General features: G+C 38.8%; 2 protein-coding genes across 4 annotated transcripts in view; one reads left to right on the top strand and one right to left on the bottom strand.

Annotated features, from left to right (window-relative positions):
• Nucleotides 1–9,953, bottom strand: part of LOC131334568 (probable trehalose-phosphate phosphatase C) — a 79,737-nt gene extending 69,784 nt beyond the window's left edge. Inside the window, exon 1 of the mRNA XM_058369661.1 lies at nucleotides 9,944–9,953. The gene's annotated coding sequence lies outside the window, so the exon portion shown is untranslated. The remainder of the gene's footprint in view (nucleotides 1–9,943) is intronic.
• Nucleotides 33–19,041, top strand: LOC131334559 (protein REDUCED CHLOROPLAST COVERAGE 1). 3 transcript variants are annotated; one of them, XM_058369637.1, is made up of 25 exons: nucleotides 33–404; nucleotides 714–815; nucleotides 939–1,000; nucleotides 1,867–1,959; nucleotides 2,272–2,344; nucleotides 2,448–2,777; nucleotides 3,562–3,629; nucleotides 3,744–3,875; nucleotides 4,853–4,894; nucleotides 5,055–5,579; nucleotides 5,694–5,851; nucleotides 6,414–6,939; nucleotides 7,073–7,135; nucleotides 7,235–7,336; nucleotides 8,414–8,731; nucleotides 9,146–9,238; nucleotides 9,838–9,939; nucleotides 10,076–10,180; nucleotides 11,816–11,949; nucleotides 12,226–12,409; nucleotides 13,309–13,440; nucleotides 13,846–13,958; nucleotides 14,453–14,543; nucleotides 15,279–17,885; nucleotides 18,780–19,041. In XM_058369637.1, exons 2-24 carry the CDS (start codon nucleotides 755–757, stop codon nucleotides 17,718–17,720), a joined length of 5,949 nt encoding a protein of 1,982 aa, XP_058225620.1. In that variant the 5' UTR covers nucleotides 33–404; nucleotides 714–754; the 3' UTR covers nucleotides 17,721–17,885; nucleotides 18,780–19,041. The 3 variants fall into 3 exon arrangements, with proteins under 3 accessions (XP_058225620.1, XP_058225622.1, XP_058225621.1); XM_058369639.1 differs by having other exon boundaries at nucleotides 122–404; nucleotides 685–815; XM_058369638.1 differs by lacking the exon at nucleotides 33–404 and adding an exon at nucleotides 504–525.
• Nucleotides 19,042–19,793: the final 752 nt, after the last annotated feature.

Raw genomic sequence — 19,793 nt, 5'->3', positions numbered from 1 at the left:
GAAAGTAGAAACAGCCTCCATATTTTATTTGTTTATGCAAAATATCGTCAAGATAATTACTGTATAGGGCAGAAACTGCCATAAAATGCCATATAACTCTGACTGCTAAATCTCCACCCTTCCTTCCTTATCACACTACCATCATCCTCTATATCTCGTGCTCTCTCCCTATTCCTTCAATTTCAACCTATCCAGTGGTGAAATTCTCTTCATTATCCCCTCTCTGAAATCCCTCAATACACTTCTCTTTTCCATACTTGCATACATACCCTCTACATACCTGATACCTGGCTCTGGGTTCTACTCTGTTTTTGATGATGTCTCCTTTTTCGCTTATTTAATGCAGCATTAAAGACCCGTTTCTATCAATTCTCCGAATCTTTTTTCTCTTTGCTATATATCTGGTAATTCCTCTGAATCTCCACTGAACTAGCACTAGTCCTTTTTGGCCATTTTAATGTTTTCCAGTGAAATCTGACGTTTGCTCGATTGGTTGGTTTAGTGAGGTTGAGACCTTTTCATTGGGTTCATATTCTATTTCGTCCTTAATTTGCTTTTCTTGAACTGGACACAATAAATGGAGCGGATTTAAAACTGTGTTTTCTTTAGTATGACAATGGCATGATATTTGGGATTAGTAAAGTAGGGGTAGTAATACTTTGCAACTGAAATCGATTCTTGTAGCTTATGGGTTTGATGGGTCTGTTGAAAAGGCATAGTTGAGAGCTTGGAGTTCATCGAACTGAAGCTGCAAATGGCACCTAAGAATGGTCGTGGAAAGACGAAAGGCGATAAGAAGAAGAAAGAAGAAAAGGGTATTGATTTTTTTGTTACTAAATAAAAAATTAAAGCCATCTTTATCAATATCCATACATTAATAGTGCCATGATTTTGGACAATCTGTCTTTGTTCATTCGTTGTTCTTTGTGAATTTGCAGTTCTTCCAGTTGTTTTGGATGTAACGGTAAACCTCCCCGACGAGACTCATGTTGTTTTGAAGGTTGGGCGCTTCTGAACTCATAGCTCTTCTCCTTTTCTTCTAGTAACAACTAGTGGAGTAATATATTTTGGGCTATCGTAATTTTTTGTTCTCTCTTTTATACAGTAATAATTGTTTTTGACATACACACATCATCCAAACACTTTCTAAATGTTCGAGAGTGTCTCGTGGACTTCCCTATATATGCATATTCTTTCATTTTATTTTTTAACTGTATGGTTTTTTATATATTTCATTATTACTGTGTTAAACTATTTCAGGTCTATATATAGTTTTATGAACTAGTAGTTCAAATTTAATGTAGTGGAGAATTTAAAAAAAAAAAAAATGAAGTAGGAAAACAAGAATTTGCCATGTTTATGTTCCAATATGGAGGGCAATCTTCAGAGGTACTTTGATTTCGTCAACAAAACTATAAAAGATTTTTAACTTGTGCGACGTGATTGACGTTTTCGGTGATTCACATGACTAAATAGCGTGTACACGTTAAATACATAATTAAGTGGTCACCAACAATTCCGTATCTAAGACGTTATTGGCGGTATTCAAGAGAGATATTGACTAATGAGTTTGTTGTATTTGTGGAACGTACCAAGATTTTCTTGAGTGGAGAAATATTTTAATATATTCTAATTTTTTTATGAATGTTGGAATTTATAGAAAAGAAAAACTCCTTATTACTAACTGTATGAGGTTACCCACAAAGTTACCTGTTCAATACTGTATTTTGTACCTACTCTAGCTATTGTTACCTTTCTGTGTTTATGTCATACAGTAACTTGTTTGCTTCCACTTACCCATTATTATTAATTCCTTTATTATTGCTGGTAAGCTAAAATGTGAGACAAAATTGTAATCTTTGACAGGGGATATCGACAGACAGGATCATTGACATTCGTCGACTATTATCTGTGAACACAATGACTTGTAGTATCACCAATTTTTCATTGTCCCACGAGGTAATTCTAATACCAATGTCAAACTCCGTGGACTTTTTCATTCAGATCTAGATAAGCGTGTGCGGTTCAATCTGAACCGTTTATCTTGATAATCAATGGATCAGATTTGCTGAAATTTTTACCGATAAGAATATGAAAATAAATCTGAACTATTAAAAATATCATCTGATGGTTGCAATCACTTGGATCGCATCTCTGCAGTCCTAAACTGGGCCACAGACAAGCCAGATTATTTTCAGGAAATCAGGTCCCATTTAAAATTCAGTTTTTCGAATTTACTCTTTTCATTGTTTTTTCCCATTTACAAAACAGATAAGGGGGCCGCAGTTAAAAGATACGGTGGACGTTGCCGCACTCAAGCCGTGCCTCCTCACTCTAGTAGAAGGTACCCAAAACAAGTCATACGACAGCGTTTTACTAAACCACAGCGTATCGTTGTGATATCCCCGTTTTACCCTCGTATTGTTTTTCCGCTGTTATCGTTACAGAGGACTACGACGAGAAGAGCGCGACGGCGCACGTTAGAAGGTTGCTGGACATAGTGGCCTGCACGACGAGCTTCGGTCCGTCGGCGATCAAGGACTCCAAGGCCGAGTCCTGCAAGAATGCGCGGGGTGCGCATGATATCAAGACCGGAAAGAAGTCGGGGAAATCTGCGGCGAACAACAAGCAGTCATCATCGCCGCCTCAGTCGCCGTCGCCCCAAGCTTCGAAAGATGCGTCGGTGGAAGGAGAGGGAGAGATAAGCAACTCTTGCCCTAGACTTGGTAGCTTCTACGAGTTCTTTTCTCTCTCTCATCTCACGCCTCCACTCCAATGTAATCTCTCTCTCTCTCTCTCTCTGTGTGCGCGCGCGCGCGCGCAATTAATTGCTAGTTGTTAAGTTGAGCACAAATGGAGATGATGAATGGTGCCGAACCAAGCTACTCCAGTTCGGTTAAATCGGTTTGTTATATGAACAAACCAAGCTTTGAACCTTTTTTTTTTTCCAGCTCATTAAGCTTTCAAATCAAGCTTAAACAAGCTACTACTCGATTGTTTTGACTTATGATATATGAAAATTCAAGCTACGTGAGACCGGGCTACGTGAGACGGGCTCCTGTTCGGCTTGATTAAAGCTCGTTCAAGATGGACTCATCTCATAAATAAGCTAAGTTTAAACACGTTTTGATGCTCATTAAGCTGCTCTTGTTCGACTCGTTTATCACCTAATGATGAATTAATATTTGATTCAAATTGTGGATGTGATCCAACGCGGGAAAGTTAATATCTGTTAAGTAGTTGGCTTTGGGTAGTTTTTACTAAAATAGAGAAACAAAGTAAATTTGGGTGCTTTTTTGGGTGCTCAACAAGCCAAAATGCTTACTTCTTATGCTATCCCAAACAAAACCTATTAACCTAACTAAAATGCTTGTTTTTGTGTTTGAGGAGGTCGGTTTGTCATTTCGTGGGGTGGGATGGGGATTAAGGCATCATTTTTCTGGGAAAAAACAGATTATACTAGAGCGGGAAAGAACCACTTCTAGTTCATGTTGTTTTTCACAGTCGGGGGGATAGTCGTACTCGTAATGAGGATTAATTATTGGAATCTTATTTTTGCAGTCATAAGGAGATCATCAAGAGAACACGATGATGAGATTTTGGCGGACGATCATCTTTTCTCACTTGAAGTAAGAGCTTCCTGAACTGATTTATGTTCTACATACTACAGGACCATTCAGTTTTAACTATTGGCACTGCCATTAAAATTTAAAACCATCGTAAAATGCATTGTGGATGAGCAGGTAAAGCTTTGCAATGGAAAGCTGGTTTTTGTTGAAGCTTGCAGAAAAGGATTCTGTAGTGTTGGGAAGCAGCAGATACTTTGTCACAGTCTTGTTGATTTGTTGCGACAACTCAGTAGAGCTTTTGATAATGTTAGCTTTGCAGACTTGCTTATTTTGGTTCATTTCTTTGTGTTGTGATTTTGCTTGGTTCTTCTATTTCATCTGGGATTGTTAGTATTTTCATGTTCTAAATTCAATGGATGTTTACTCAAGAGCATCAGTTAACATTCGAGTATCTTTTACCTTTGCTGCTAAATTCAAATGCTTTGAATTCAGATTTTCAGAACATATTTTTATTATGCAAGTTAGGTTTGATATTGCTTTTCACTGATAAGCTTCATTAACTTGGACTTTACCTCCTTTCCTGAACTTGGAAAAAGTGAAATGGAGCTAATCCTTGTTTGTCAGTAACCTACTCAATGGTCAACACTATCACATCCCGCTACCTTGTGCAGAATACTTCTTCTGTGCAATTCCTAGGAACAGCCTTTGCTTGAAAATCTGAATTGGTTATGTCTAAGGATTATTGATAAGATTATGAAGACATGTTTGGACAATGCGCTGCCACCAATTAATCCATAACGGGTAGCATGTTAACAACTAAAACTAATGTTCGTATAATCGTATTACTTGGGGAGATTCGCAACTCTCTTAGAAGTCAAAATTGGTGACAGTTCTGGGATCTCGGGCAGATGACATTTCGACATCTTAGCGGCTTTAGCATTATTGAATGAGTAGTCTCTGAATGCAAATAATCTACTATTGATCTCAGAATCTCTCAACAGAGCTCAATGGAGACAGCATATTCCTATAGCGGACCCAATTGATTGGGTCTTGAAAGCCCAGTTTTGTTTGGTTTGATATTTACATCCTGGTTTTAAATTACTCTATTGAACAAGTGAAGAAATTCAATTTGAGTTTTTCACCGGTTGTACCAGAATATGAAGATAATACACTCTTTACCTTTTCTTTTCTTTTTTTTTTTGCTTGTTCTGGCATCATGCTTCTTCCTTTGGTTTGTCAAAAATCTTGTTGAAGGATTAACACAACTTACTTCTCATTCTCAGGCCTATGATGATCTCATGAAAGCATTCTCAGAACGAAACAAGGTAAACGATAGAGGCTGTGAATTTATTTCTGACCCTAACTTACTACAAACTAAACTTACCAGATATTCCAGGGGAGTGTGTTGCATAATTATTTGGTCCATTATTCTGGCTACGTGGGTTGACAATATTTTTAACCAATTGGTTGGAACTCTTGCTGCAGTTTGGCAATCTTCCTTATGGATTCAGAGCCAACACCTGGCTCATCCCTCCTGTTGCAGCGCAGTCACCATCAATATTTCCTCCTCTCCCTGTGGAGGATGAAGCTTGGGGAGGAAATGGGGGTGGCCTGGGAAGAGATGGCAAAAGTGATTTATTGCCTTGGGGTAATGAGTTTTTGTCTCTTTCATCCATGCCTTGCAAGACAGCAGAGGACAGGCAGATCCGAGATAGAAAAGTTTTCCTTCTTCACAGCCTATTTGTAGATGTTGCCATTTTCAGAGCAATTTCTGCTGTGCGTCATGTAATGGGAAAGTCCGAACTAACCCATCCATCCTTAAACAGTGAAATTATTTACAGTGAAAGAGTAGGGGACTTAAGTGTAAGTGTAATGAAAGATTCTACAAGTGCGAGTTGCAAAGTAGATACTAAGATAGATGGAATTCAAGCAATTGGATCAGATCGAAAGAATTTGGTAGAAAGAAACCTATTGAAAGGAGTCACGGCAGATGAAAATACTGCTGCCCAGGTAACGTTGTGTATGGAAGCTTATATTTTATACAGAAAAACTGGGATCATCTTCTTTCATCTTAAGTTCATTTCCGTTAATATGCTTGAAGAACATTGAACATTGTGCATGCAGGACATTGCTACTCTAGGTGTTATTAATGTGAGATACGGTGGTTACATTGCGGTAGTTAAAGTTGAGGGGAGAGAGGATATTCAAATGGATCATCCATTGGATAGCTCTGAACTTCTTGATCAGCCTGAAGGCGGTGCCAATGCCCTCAATATCAACAGGTTTTAACTGATCTCTATTGCTTGGTCAGTTGGTTGGTTGCCATTATGTTGTTTTGGATGATAATATACCAAAGTATATAAGCCCTTAATGCCACATGTTTCTTTAGTTTTTTCCATCTATCTATAAGGCGGTATTTGTGGTTTGATGTGGAGCTATAAATGCACTTGTTCTTTTGAAGAACTCTCATTATCTTTTCTATGAAATGTATCAACACTTGAGAGTTGGGCACTTTCCTGAGTTTGGCTTGCAACTTGCTGTATGAGATGAGTCAGTCATGGTTGAGGTGTTTTAAGCTTCATCTCTTCAAATTTCAACACGGATTGGCTCTTAATTTCAATCCTTGGTCTTTTAATGTGAAATATTCATTTTGTGGGGTACTTAGATATGCATGAACTTAACAGTTGTTTGCTTGATTTATCACCCCGTACCTTCCAGTTACCAAAATTTCACTATGTGTTTTCTAGGGCAAGAACATGCTCTTTCATATGTGGTATTTTTTTTTTGCTCTCTTGACTAATTATAATTATCCTTCCTTTTTACTACAAACCTTTTCATTTACAGTTTAAGGTTGCTTCTCCACAAGAAAGTAGATTCAGAACACATTAAAGCAGTGCCTTGTTCTGATACTTTGGAACGGGAAGAGATCAATTCTTCCCGAGCTTCTGTGGAGAGACTATTGGAAGAAAGTCTAGCTAAGCTTCAGGAGGAGGAGTTAGAAGGGGACATTTTTGTGAGGTGGGAACTTGGAGCCTGCTGGATACAACATTTGCAAGATCAAAAAAACGCAGAGAAGGATAAGAAGCCATCTAGTGAGAAGCCCAAAAAAGAGATGAAGGTTGAGGGACTTGGAACACCTCTTAAATCCCTTAAGAACAGCAAGAAGAATTCGGATGGAAGTAATATGAAACTACAATCAGAGAACTCAATGTCTGATGCAGTTGTTGTCAACGGGGAAGCAGAAAATGCCCCATCTCTACAAGCTCAGCTAGAGACAACTGCTAATGAAAATGAACTTGTCCTAAAGGGGTTGTTGTCTGATCCTGCTTTTACTCGTTTGAAAGAGTCAGAAACTGGTCTTCACCGCAAGGTAGTGTTTTTAACATGATAGTATTGATGTTCAGGACTCTCTCTCTCTCTCTCTCTCTCTCTCTCTCTCTCTCTCTCTCTCTCTCTCTCTCTCTCAATGTATCATGTACTGACCTACTGCTTGCTATTGATAGTCGGTGCAAGAGCTGATGGACTTGTCTCAGATATATTACAATGAAGTTGCTCTTCCGAAACTGGTAACGAAAGAACAACTTTTTATCAAACGTTTGATCCATCTGATACATGCCTATTTCCATGATTTGATGCAACTTCTAGGATTTAATTGTGTGAAACAGGTTGCAGATTTTGGTTCCTTGGAACTCTCACCAGTTGATGGTCGGACTCTGACTGATTTCATGCATACCAGAGGACTGCGGATGTGCTCTCTGGGACAAGTGGTAAACGCCTTATGGCTACACAAGCTTTTGATTCCATGATTTCTTGTTACCAAACCAAGCCTTGAGTCCCAATCCATGGGAGTCGGCTGCATGAATTCTCTTTCTTCATTGAGCTCTGTCAATTGTGTTCCATCATATCCAACAAATTTAAATCCTTTTGAACTACCTCCCCTTAAGTCAATTATGGTCTGCCTCCCCTCAGTGCTACCCTATATTGTAATCATATCACTCCTTCCAACTACCGCATCTACCAAATTAGATAGACATGTGCCACATTCTCTTATCTTATCTTCTATTGGCGCTACCCCTACCATTCTGCAAAGATTTTCATTTCTAATTTTATATTGTAAAGTCTCACCACAGATCCATCTCAATCTTCTCATTCTGCCAAGGCTTTGCTTGGTTTTCTCATTAAGTACGACAATTGTGCAAAGAAAAAGGCACCATGGGTGCACCCATATACAAGTAACACACAAACAATAACACTACCCATGTATTCCCCAATAGATGGGGTTATGGGCAGGGAGGACTCGAGACATATCTAACTTTTGGCAATAAATGAACAAAATGGCTGCTCTCAGAAAGTCTTACTGCTGAAGTAGCGACCCCTTTATACCTCCAAAAATTGAGAAACTCAAGGGATGTAATGCCCATATATGAGTTACAAGTGAAAAAAAAAAAAAAAAAACTGGTCACCTTGACATCATACCTACTCCAAAGACTCCACAAAATCTGGATTTTGGTTTAAGCACTGATCAACTCCACTCGAGAACCAACTATAGAAAACGGCCAAATTCTATTCTGCTATTTAAAAATAGGAGTGCATTACAAGTTCGCTGATTGGGTTCTCCCCGACTAGACCGCTTCTAAGAAGCACGGACACTTCTCTAATTGTAGCCCCCCTGGTTCCCTTCAAGAACTATGTAGTTCAGAACTGTATCCAAACTTCACATGGTTCCTTTAAGAATTATATGCCTCTGTTATAAGCTGAGAAAAGGAGAAATATTGAACTACAAAATACTGCTTGTTGGACTTGCCCCATTGAGTGATCATTGCTATTTCTTTTTTCTTGACCAGGTTAAGCTTTCAGAAAAGTTATCACATGTGCAATCTCTCTGTATCCATGAGATGATAGTACGAGCTTTTAAGCACATTCTGCAGGCGGTGATTGCTGCTGCTATTAGTGCACAGGAAAAGGCTCTGTCAATTGCAGCTGCCTTAAATCTGATGCTTGGAGTCCCTGAAAATGAGCAATCAAACCAATCATGTAATGTCCATTCTCTAGTCTGGAAATGGCTGGAAGTATTTGTAAAGAAGAGATATGAATGGGATCTCAGCAGTTTAAACTACAAAGATGTGAGGAAATTTGCAATTCTTCGTGGGTTGTGCCACAAGGTACATGTCACTGACCTTTGAGTTTCACGTTGGCTGCATTCTAAGAGAAATTTAGCAGGATCCTTCTTTTTGAAATAAAAGCCCATCTCTCAAGCGTACTAAAAGTCAGGACCAGTGCCTAGTTTAAGAAAAACCACGTTTAGGATAATTTGAAGTTGGACTTTTGGAGGCTGCATTCCACAGTTTAGAGATTGGCATCTGGAGTTGCTAAATTCTGAGAGGAAATTCTCATTAGAAAAAACTGTAAATGTTTGCAATGAGATAGTGTCGTTTTTGATTCAGTAAAGTTTTACGTCCATGATAGAATAGTGCGAATAGTAATCTGTATCTGATGAAAGAAAAACGAAATGCATATCATATGTTCTGTGGTAAGTGGCAGATAAACAATGACAAACTTCATTTGTTCTGTTCCAGGTGGGTATTGAGCTGGTTCCAAGGGACTATGACATGAATTCCCCAGAGCCTTTCCGGAAAGTAGACATTGTCAGTCTAGTACCGGTGCATAAGGTTATGAACTGTTTTACTTGGTAAACAATTATGCATTTAATTCTATTTTGTCATCTATGAATTGGACAGTAATCAAATCAAACCAAACTCACCCTTATGTCCCAATCAATTGCGGTTGGATGCATGTGTTCTCCATATCTCTTTCAGATAAATTTAGTTAGTTCATTTCGTTTATTAGTTATTCCCCTCTCCCAAGCATTCCCAGTAACGGTTTCTTATCGTTGCATCTGCCAGTATTTGTAGCACTTGGCCAAACCATGTTAGGATATTACCTCTCAACCTATCTTCATTGGTGGTAGTCCTACTACTGCCCCAATGGTTCATGTTGAATTATGTTATTCCTGGTCTTACAACTTGAGCTGCACAAATCAAATCTAAACATCTTTATTTCAGTTATGCTGATATTATTAATGTGTTGTTTCTTAATTGCCTGAGTTTTGTTTCATAGAGCATTTCTAGCCTTATTGCTGTTCTATATAACTTTTAGTTGTCTATCAGCCGTGCAGTATGCCAGAAGCACCCATCTTCTTTAGCCAACCTACTTTGATAATGGATTGCCACTGCTTTGTAAAATCTTTTATTTATCTGTTTCTTTGCAGCAAGCAGCTTGCTCATCTGCAGATGGACGGCAGCTCTTGGAATCATCAAAAACAGCATTGGATAAGGGAAAACTTGAAGATGCAGTCAGTTATGGGGCAAAGGTACTTGATAACTAAAAATCTTGTGATCTATTCTGTTTTGGTATCAAATCGTATTTACTTGCTTCAGCAAGTCTGTTCCTGTGATCTGTCCACTGGATGAGCTGTGTATTATGGTTTATTTCTCTGATGTTTCCAGGCTCTTGCAAAGCTGGTAGCAGTTTGTGGTCCTTACCATCGAATGACAGCCGGAGCTTATAGCCTTCTTGCTGTAGTTTTGTATCATACGGGAGACTTCAATCAGGTTCATCATCTATTCTTGTTTTCGTTTTCTAGGAATGTCCGAGATGGAAAGAAGTTTGTGATGCAGAACTGGTAGCAAACCCTAGGTAACCTTGTACATATGGGTGAAACAAAACCTTAGGTATCCCTGTACCTAAAGGTGAATTGGAATCCCTTTGCAAACTCAAGAAACAATACTTTTATTCATTCAATCAATGATCCAATAGTTTCTCACAAAGTGATGTAGGACAAGATTTGAGAGTTTCTATATTTTATTAATGAAAAGTTGAATAATTCAATTTTTAACCCTTAGGCCTACACCCTTATTTATACTAGTAGGAGTCCTGACAATAAGGTAACTACTTAGAGTGGAGACCAAGCAAAGAAATACATGGAGACCAAGACTAACAAAATTAAAAGACGGATAGGAATATGCCTAAACAAGCGGCATTAAAACAGGAATTCCTAAAACGCATAATTCCAAAAATAAAGTTTCCATATATTTGAAATCTCCTAAATTTTTGTCCTATATCACAAAGTGATAACAACTGACTAAGATAAAGATAACCTAACAATACTGATAAACAAGATAAAATCGTAGCAAGATAAAATTCTAAATAACAGTCTATCTAGATGAATACTAAATAGACAAATATAATAAGATCTGTAGTTGGGCCCATAGATGTCATCATCCATCCACGAGGACACCGGTTGGGCTATCTTCCAACTCTGTTGGTGGTAGACAGCAGACTTGCGAGATTGGGCTTGGGCCCTGGTGTTCGCCCACAAGATTCCACTCACTGTATGGAATTCTTTTGAATCATTTCTGGCAATAGTTACAACTATCCGTCGTATTTTTGAACATTGCTTGTGCATCTCTTTTAGAAGGAAAAAGTAAAATGCAAATGCAACGCACCTGTAAAAGAAGATTAAAACAATAGGAGGTGGAATCAGACAACTAGAATAAGCTGAAAATTAGGTCAAATACCCATGTCTCAGTCCCAACAGAGAAAGCGAGGGCATTCTATTAACTGCAGGCAATCAGCCAAAAGCTGTTGTACAAGCTGGAGCAACCATTTCCCTTCAAAAGATGCTACAGTCACCTTAAGAAAATTCATGCCTTCTATTTTTACTCTAATGCGATAGTATTCTACTTAGCTAATTGAAGATAAAATGACCAATCTGCCCTCGAAGTTAACACATTAAAAATAAAAAATACCACGTGATGTCTTAAGATAGAAGTATGATGACCAAGTACCTTAACTAGAACTGAAATGGCCGACACAAACTAAATATCTAAAAGGAAAGTGAAACACAAACTAAATATCTTAAAGGAAAGTCAAATTGCAAAAGGAAAAAGGCCCCCAAAGAACTAAATAAACACACAAAGTGACCGCACGATTATTATTAGCTGATTTGAGTGGGGTCTGTACTAAAATTGCTATTCCTTGATTATCATGCGCATGATTTGTGTAGTAACTTATGTTATAAACTTATAAAACCCTTTTCTAAGAAATACATTCTAGATTTGCTGCTAGACTTCTATTTCCTGCCCAAGCATCCAAACTTCAAGTAATTTTTCTCTTTGATTTCTTATTTTCATCTTATTAAAGTAGATACATCAAGATATAGTCAATTCATATAGCCCCAATTGCAGGCCACAATTTATCAGCAAAAAGCATTGGATATTAACGAGAGAGAATTAGGTCTTGATCATCCGGACACAATGAAGAGTTATGGGGATCTGGCTGTGTTCTATTACAGACTTCAGCATACAGAGCTAGCTCTTAAGTAAGTTTTGATTTGTTGTGTAGCATTGTGTTCCATAGATAAGGCTGCATGTAGTTTTCATGGTTTTTGTTTTTGTGTAGCATTGTGTTTCATATTTGTAGTTTCATGGTATGTGTATGCAAAAATAGTTGATTACTCTTTGCGTTGCTATTTCTGTGACAATAAATCCAGCTCTGTATTTATTTTGGTTGACATGAAATACATGATCACAGACTCTGTCATCAAGATTAAGCTTTTCATTCTTCTAATGAGTGGATTTCATAATGGCATGTTCAGATACGTGAAGCGTGCTCTCTATCTGTTACATCTCACATGTGGACCATCACATCCGAATACTGCTGCAACATACATCAACGTGGCTATGATGGAGGAAGGCCTGGGAAATGTGCATATTGCTCTCAGATATCTCCACAAAGCTCTGAAGTGTAACCAAAGGTTACTTGGCCCTGATCATATTCAGGTCCTTTTTCATAGCTGGTTTCCATCATCAGTTATATGCTTGTGTGTCCTATGCTCGATTAGATATGAGTTGATTGTGTAAGAAGACTAGGGTTGGTATGATTCTATTTGATTCAAGAAATCTTCTCTCTTTGGCCTATTGAGCATAAAAATAAGGGAAGTGCTACAATACACACCCCTTATTTGGGTGTGTATCATATGCCTTAGAGGAGTATTTAAAATGCACGCGACTGTTGCTCTGCCCTTTAAGGCACGTGCTGGCCCCCCCAATCAAATAACACATACATACCCATGCTCAAATATGCTGGTACATGATCCTAATGAACTATTTGCCTGTTGGTGTTCCTTCTTGTGGCCAAATAGTTGAGTTTGAATTTGTTGACTAAGTTACTACGATCGTAGTTATGCACTTTTCATTGTAGCTTTCTTGCATATTAACATTTTACGGTAGATCACTAGTACTACCACAAGATTGATGAACTCAGTCTTGAGATTATGTAAACACCAGTTGACAATTTGGATGTCAATTGTGCAGAGATACAGGATAATTATTGGTAGGGTTTTTAGTCGACGAAAAGGAAATAGAGATATAAAAAAATAAAAAAGAATTTCATTTTCTGAGTAAACCTCAGGTAGGGGGCTGTGATTACCAGATAGACGGGTGGATGTGCAGCCTTAGAAGTTGTTAATCAATTTGTTTATAAGCATAACGCCTGGAATTGGATACTACATATTCCATATCTCTGATCTCTCTTATTGTTGTTTCTGCTTAACCTGCAAGGTTGAGCACTGCTGATGCTTGTTCGCTACCGTTATTACAGTGTCCTTGTTGATTGATATGGATTCTCAGTTTCTGGTGTATCGTCAAGACCTAATTCTTTCTCTTCTATTTCTTTCCAGACAGCCGCAAGTTACCATGCCATAGCAATAGCACTCTCATTGATGGAAGCCTACCCTTTGAGTGTTCAGCATGAACAGACAACCTTGCAAATCCTCAGAGCTAAGTTGGGCCCAGATGACCTCCGTACGCAGGTATTCCCTTTTCATTGATCCAGTGAACTAATTTAGTGATTAGGATTATGTATTTTTGTTTCCCTCTTTGCTACTTTGCGATCATTAGTCGTATGTGGGTAAAAGCCGTAAATCATAATGTGATGGTGCCAGGTATCACATCCCATGAATGATCTCGGTAGTATTGTTAAAACTTAACTGTTATCTTTAGAGGTAGTTTGTTAGCATCCTTAAATTTTTAGCTTTGGTTATGTCAAGTGTATGTCTTCAATTATGTACCAAATAGTTGGCAAGGCTGGCAATGGATTTTTTGTTTTTTCCCTTTTGTTTTGTTTCCAAACTCTGGTTCAAATTTGCTTCAATTTTCTTCTATTCAATGTTTTTCTGTCCACAAATGGTTGTGAACTTTCTATCTGAATGTCTCAGGATGCTGCTGCTTGGCTTGAGTACTTTGAGTCCAAGGCTTTTGAGCAGCAAGAAGCTGCAAGGAATGGGACTCGAAAGCCAGATGCATCCATAGCCAGCAAAGGCCACTTAAGGTATACCAGTTTTTGCTGACAATATGAACCTTTATCCAGTTGTTGGTTACCAGCACTTAGCTAACTATGTGAACCTTCATCAACTTTTGGTTCTCATTCCCTTGCTTGTTTCTTTCCATTAGAGTTTATTTGAGCTGGGCCCATGTTCCTACCAATTGCAGATTTACAACGTATTGTAGTAGTAAAACACCAGTTGACAGTGACATTAGAAAGTAAATTGGTTCTAGAGTATGCCATGCAGAAAAAGTACCCTAGTAAAATATTGGCATTGAGAGGATCAATATTCAGTAGGTTTTCTTAGGATCTTATGACTGGCAAACAATGTGGACTGTAATCTTCCTGCCTCATTGGGTACACCCACTGGTACCTCATGGCCTAACAGGCTGGTGGTACTGGGCTATCTTTATGACTGCAGTTATTTTGTCAATACTAAAATGATTGTTTAGTTACTTACGTTCTCTTTTCAGTGCTCTTGACCTTGTTTCATGTGGCAGTGTCTCAGATTTGCTCGACTATATTAATCCAAATCATGATGTCAAAGGCAAAGATGCTGTGGCTATAAAGAGAAAAGCCTACTTAGTGAAGGTATGACCAGTCATCTCTTTATTTTGTACGACGAATGGTTAAATGCAAGAATGCCAACGAGATGTTGATAATCGGGTTCTTTTAAATTTGCCCAACATTAATGGTGGGCATGAAAGGATTTTCCATCTGCCTGTGGCTGGCTTGCGGACTATTTGTCCTACTCAGTTGTTGTCGTAATTGGTCCTCTATATATGAGAAAATCATTCTGGAAGGAAAATTTAGAAAGCTAAGTACCAGAATGAGAGAACAAAATGCCATACCTAGATAACTTAGAGCAAAAACTTATTCCTCTGATGTTTGCTAATTTACCTATTTCTCTCAATTTCTTCAACCTTTTGCAATCCAAATTTTGTTAGAGGTTTGCATCATACTTCTGTTGCAACTCCACAACACTTTACGTTGTCACCGCTAAGACTCGGAGACAAGTTTTTTCTACATCTTTTATTTTTCATATGCAAATTTTCTCAATGTTATCAAGGGGTTCTAAACCCCCACAATTTGATGGAAGAAATGCACTGTCGTCAATGTCCGTATTTTACCTTTAGTATCTTTTCTTCTATTAAGTGGATACATCATCTCTTTTGAGCAGATACAAACTTTTTTCATCAACAGAGATGCAAGGTTTAATCCCTTAAGTGTATTCACCTTTGTTTCTTGTTGTACACTATATGAAGCCGAAGTTCAATATTTTCTCTATATATGTGAAGCTAATCAAATTGTGATTTGCACATGAAGGAGAAATCTTACCAAAACTTCAGCATTGCAAGTTCTGAGGTCCCTCCAAAAGATGCCGCAAAAGATGCTGAAGATGGGACAACAATTCCTGAACCCGAATTTGATGCAAAGATGAACGAAGAAACCACCTCTCCACCAGAGTCCACCGATCCTGTGGATGAAGAAACTATTGACAAACTGCCAGTTCAGTTCGAACATCCTGTTGAGGAGGAAACTGCCACGGAAAAGCCAATGGTTGCCATTGATATTTTGTCTGAACCACAGGGTGAAGGAGAAGATGGATGGCAGTCAGTTCAAAGACCAAGATCAGCTGGCTCATATGGGCGGCGGTTAAGACAGCGACGGGCAACTGTCACCAAGGTGTATGGTTATCAGAAAAAAGATGTGGGTCCCGAATCGAATAATGCTAGACCGAAGAGTATCTATCAGAATACTAAGTATTACCTGTTAAAGAAACGAACAGTGTCCCCAGGAAGTTATGCCGATTACCTCCCAATGAAGGGTCCCTCCCCAACTACTAAATTTGGGAGAAGAATAGTGAAAGCAGTGACATACAGAGTTAAGTCTGTATCTTCATCTACCAAAGATGCTGATGCAACAGAGGTCTCCATAAAGGAAGGGGAGGCATTGAGATTACCTTTGGAACCCTGTCCGGTTTCTTCACCCAAGGAAATTGGACATAGATTGCAGAGAAGTTCAATAGTTAGTCTTGGAAAATCTCCATCGTACAAGGAAGTTGCGGTGGCCCCACCAGGTACTATTCCTATGCTGCAGGTTAGGGAGTCCCAGAATGACGTTTCTGAAAACAAAGAGCTTGGTGTTGAAAAACAAGGATTGGATATGGATGGATTGAAAGAAAACGCTGAAGATTTAATAGAAGCTAAAAGCATAACAGACGAGAAATTTGAAAATTCTGTGAGAAATCCTGTAGATGAGTCTAGCGATGGTGTTGAAGTTGTTAACAAGAATGGAGAAAACTTAGCCACAGTATCAGAGGCTGACAACATAACAGGAGGGAAATGTGAGAATCATGTATTAAATTCCAAAGATGGCTCGAGTGGTCGAATTGAAGTTGTTGAAAAGAATGAAGAAACTAAGTCAAGCAATGCGATGTTGGATAAAGATTCTGAGATTGTGTGTGGAAATGTGGAAGTGGTTAATTCTAGCTGTTTGGAGGTTAATCAAGTGGAAGTTGTTGACATGAAGGAAGAAACTAAGTCAAACAAAGTGCAATTGCATGAAGATTCTGAGAATGCATCCACACGTACAGAAGTGGTTTATTCTAGCTATGCGGAGGTTGATCAAGTGGTTCAGAAGAGCATTGAAACCAATGAAGTGCCAAATTCAGTTGATGCTCCCCGAGTTGAGCTCTGTGACCATGATGCATCTAGCGTAACTTCCAAATCTGACAAAATTTTGGTTTCCACTTTGGAAGGAGTTGAGGATTTAAAAGAAAGATCCTCAGTTTCTTTTTCAGGCGACGCTCTGGAGTCCCCCAACAAAAAGTTGTCCGCTTCAGCTGCTCCATTCAACCCATCACAAGCCATTGCGCGCCCAGCACCAGTGGCGATGAACATTACTCTCCCTTCTGGTCCTGGAGCTGCGGGCCCATGGCCGTTGAACATGACTTTTCACCCAGGGTCTCCTACTGTCTTAGCGACTGTTAATCCAATGTGCTCCTCCCCTCACCACCCATACCCATCACCTCCACCAACTACTCCAAACATGATACACTCGTTGCCATTTTTGTACCCTACGTATACTCAAGCCCAAGCCGTGACTACCACGACATTCCCCATGAGTAGTGGCGGCTCCTTTCACCCTAGTCATTTTGCTTGGCAACGGAACATGAACCCTCACGAATACATGGCTAGCCCTGTTTGGCCTGGGTTCCATCGAGTGGAGTTCTCTGTCTCACCAACTGTTGTTGAGCCGTTTGCTGATCCCATTTTGGGGCCGAAGGAACACATTGATACTTCTGAAAGCTTGACTTTGGCTCCAAACCTGCCAGTGGACATTACCGATGGTGCCGAAATTAAAAAAGAATTGGATCTTCCGGAATCAGAGGTAGTGGAAAACGTAAATGAGGTCGCTGCAATTGAATCCGCAAATGAGAAGGAAGATAATGATTCGAATCCATGTTTTGTGAGTCATGGGAATCAGCTGAATCCTGTTAGCTCTGTCAGCGGAAATTCTGGAAGCAGTTGCTGTAATCAGGTGGCAAGACCACCTTGGCAAGTTGACAGCGAGAAAACCATCAACATTTTGATTAGGGGGAAAAGAAACCGAAAGCAGACTCTGCGAATGCCAATAAGTTTGCTCAAGAGACCGTATAGTTCTCAGCCTTTCAAAGTCATACATAGCAGAGTGGTCCGAGAGAACGAAGCTCTCAAGTCTACCAGTTTTTCTTCAAATGGAAATGGTACAGCTACTGCTGAGTAAGCAAATTTTTGTTGCTCTTACTGGTTCAGAATAGGGGAATGACTTGGAGAAAATGGAGAATTCGTCCCTTTATTGCTGACAAACAACTTAGTCGCACCTTGAAGTTTCCCGGTTCCACAGTCGAAAGTTCCTTGATCAGTTACACCACTTCATCAAATATTGCAGGTTAGTCCTCTACAAGCTAAGCCTTTCTTTTATGCTGCTTAAATTTTTAAGGAAACAATGAAGATGTAATGAGTCTTTGGGAAAATCAGTTTCCATCATCATGGGTTACAGTTATCTTTTTGAAGCTTTTGAGGATAACAAGCAATTTTGAAGCTTTTGAGGATAACAAGCAATGAAGTAGGAAAGACATCCATCATCAATTTTAGTTATGAGATCGGAATTATAACACAAAAAAGGAATGATACACGTCTTGATTCCAGAATACTATGGTCTCCTAAGCTGCTATACTGATAGCACAAGTAGCTACAAAACATTAAAGTGTTTTTCTCTTTGGATTTAACTATTTATGGTTGATCTTTGGGCCCTTAATCAAACATAAGGCCCTATCGTTTTATTTCAGCTACGAACTTCTCTTCGTAGATATTCCAGCAAATAGATATAAAAATGCATAATTGGGTGGTGTTTCCTAGTTTCATATGTAGGTCTTACAGTTGCTCTTTTCTTCTCACTTTGCTGTATTCTAGATAAAGCTTATAGAAAGGCAGGTGGTAGTATGTTTCATTTTACCATTCAAAAATGGTTCCTTGAGCAGGGAAAAAAGGTAAAAAACGGTTTCAGTGTGAAGTATAACTTATTCTTTAGTCGCTTTGAGTTGGATCTTGCGATGTAGATACCAAATTTTGATGGAAAGAAATAACCTGAAACAAGCTGATTTAGTGTTTCCTCGCACTAATCTGTTTCTACGGTCACCTGTTGAATTGCTACATGTATTCAATTTAACAACATTAAGGCATTTTCTAGTGCATCGTGCAAGATGAAATCATCGAATCTGCTACTTAATACTTAGCTTTTCCATGCGACAGATGGCTGATCCTTGGTTTTCTTGACGTGCAGGTTTACAGCAGCAAATTTGGTTTTTGGAATTTGAAAGGCATCTTTTTAGTCCATGACATATTCTAGTTAGGAAGTTTTGACATTCTGTTCATGAGAAGAAAAACTGAAAACAATGAGTTTTCTTTTATTTCTGATGATTTATTCGATTTAACTGTATACAAATTGAGCACTTTCTTTCCTTTCAATGCTTGTGGTTTATATAATCCACCTGCAAGTTGACTCTGTTGTAGTATTGGGTATCGGTAGAAATATTTTGGCAAAATCCTTGCATCTACTTTTTATACACTTTCATATTGCTTTTCTGTTTGTGAAGGACCAATTTAAAGGGCTGGATATAGGGATCAGTGTGCTGTGTGAAACTCTCTCGTGGAGGAGAGTTCTCTGGTGATTCAGATGACAACGAACTTGTTCTGTTTTTGGATGGTGTATTCAATAATTGATCTTTAAAATTGTTGGTTTCTGAATCCAATCTATGGATGGACTTTCTTGCTCGAAACTTAAAGAAGTAAATTGATCTGGGGGCGGAGTCATCTCTCTCTCTCTCTCTCTCTCTCTCTCTCTCTCTCTCTCTCTCTCTCTCTCTCTCTCATCATAGATTATTGTATGTGATGGAAGGGCAGAGAGATTAAGAAGAGCTGTTGTGTTCCCTAGATGTCATAACGAGGAAGATATAGCAACACCAACAGATGGTGCAGCTGAAACAAGCAAAAGGAGAGATTGTGGACAGTTATCCATTTGGCATTAGAAGTCGGGCAATTTGAACCCTTGCAACGACATAATATTATGCTTATTGCTGGATTTCCACTATAAGGTTCTTGTGTAAGTGTTCCAAAACGTTGATCATCTCCAATGAAGATTAATTTGTGGAAGCATATCCACTGCTGTACATATGCCTTAGCATTCATCACCACATAAACAAGAACAGGGTTGAAGAAAGAATCATGGTCTCAAACAACCAAATAAACATCCCAACAAATAAAACTGCAGTACCATGTGAAGCAGCCACCTTGTTTA

This window comes from Rhododendron vialii, chromosome 7a, assembly GCF_030253575.1.
Source record: "Rhododendron vialii isolate Sample 1 chromosome 7a, ASM3025357v1".
NCBI lineage: Eukaryota > Viridiplantae > Streptophyta > Magnoliopsida > Ericales > Ericaceae > Rhododendron > Rhododendron vialii.
This window is presented reverse-complemented; position numbering and strand designations above follow the sequence as displayed.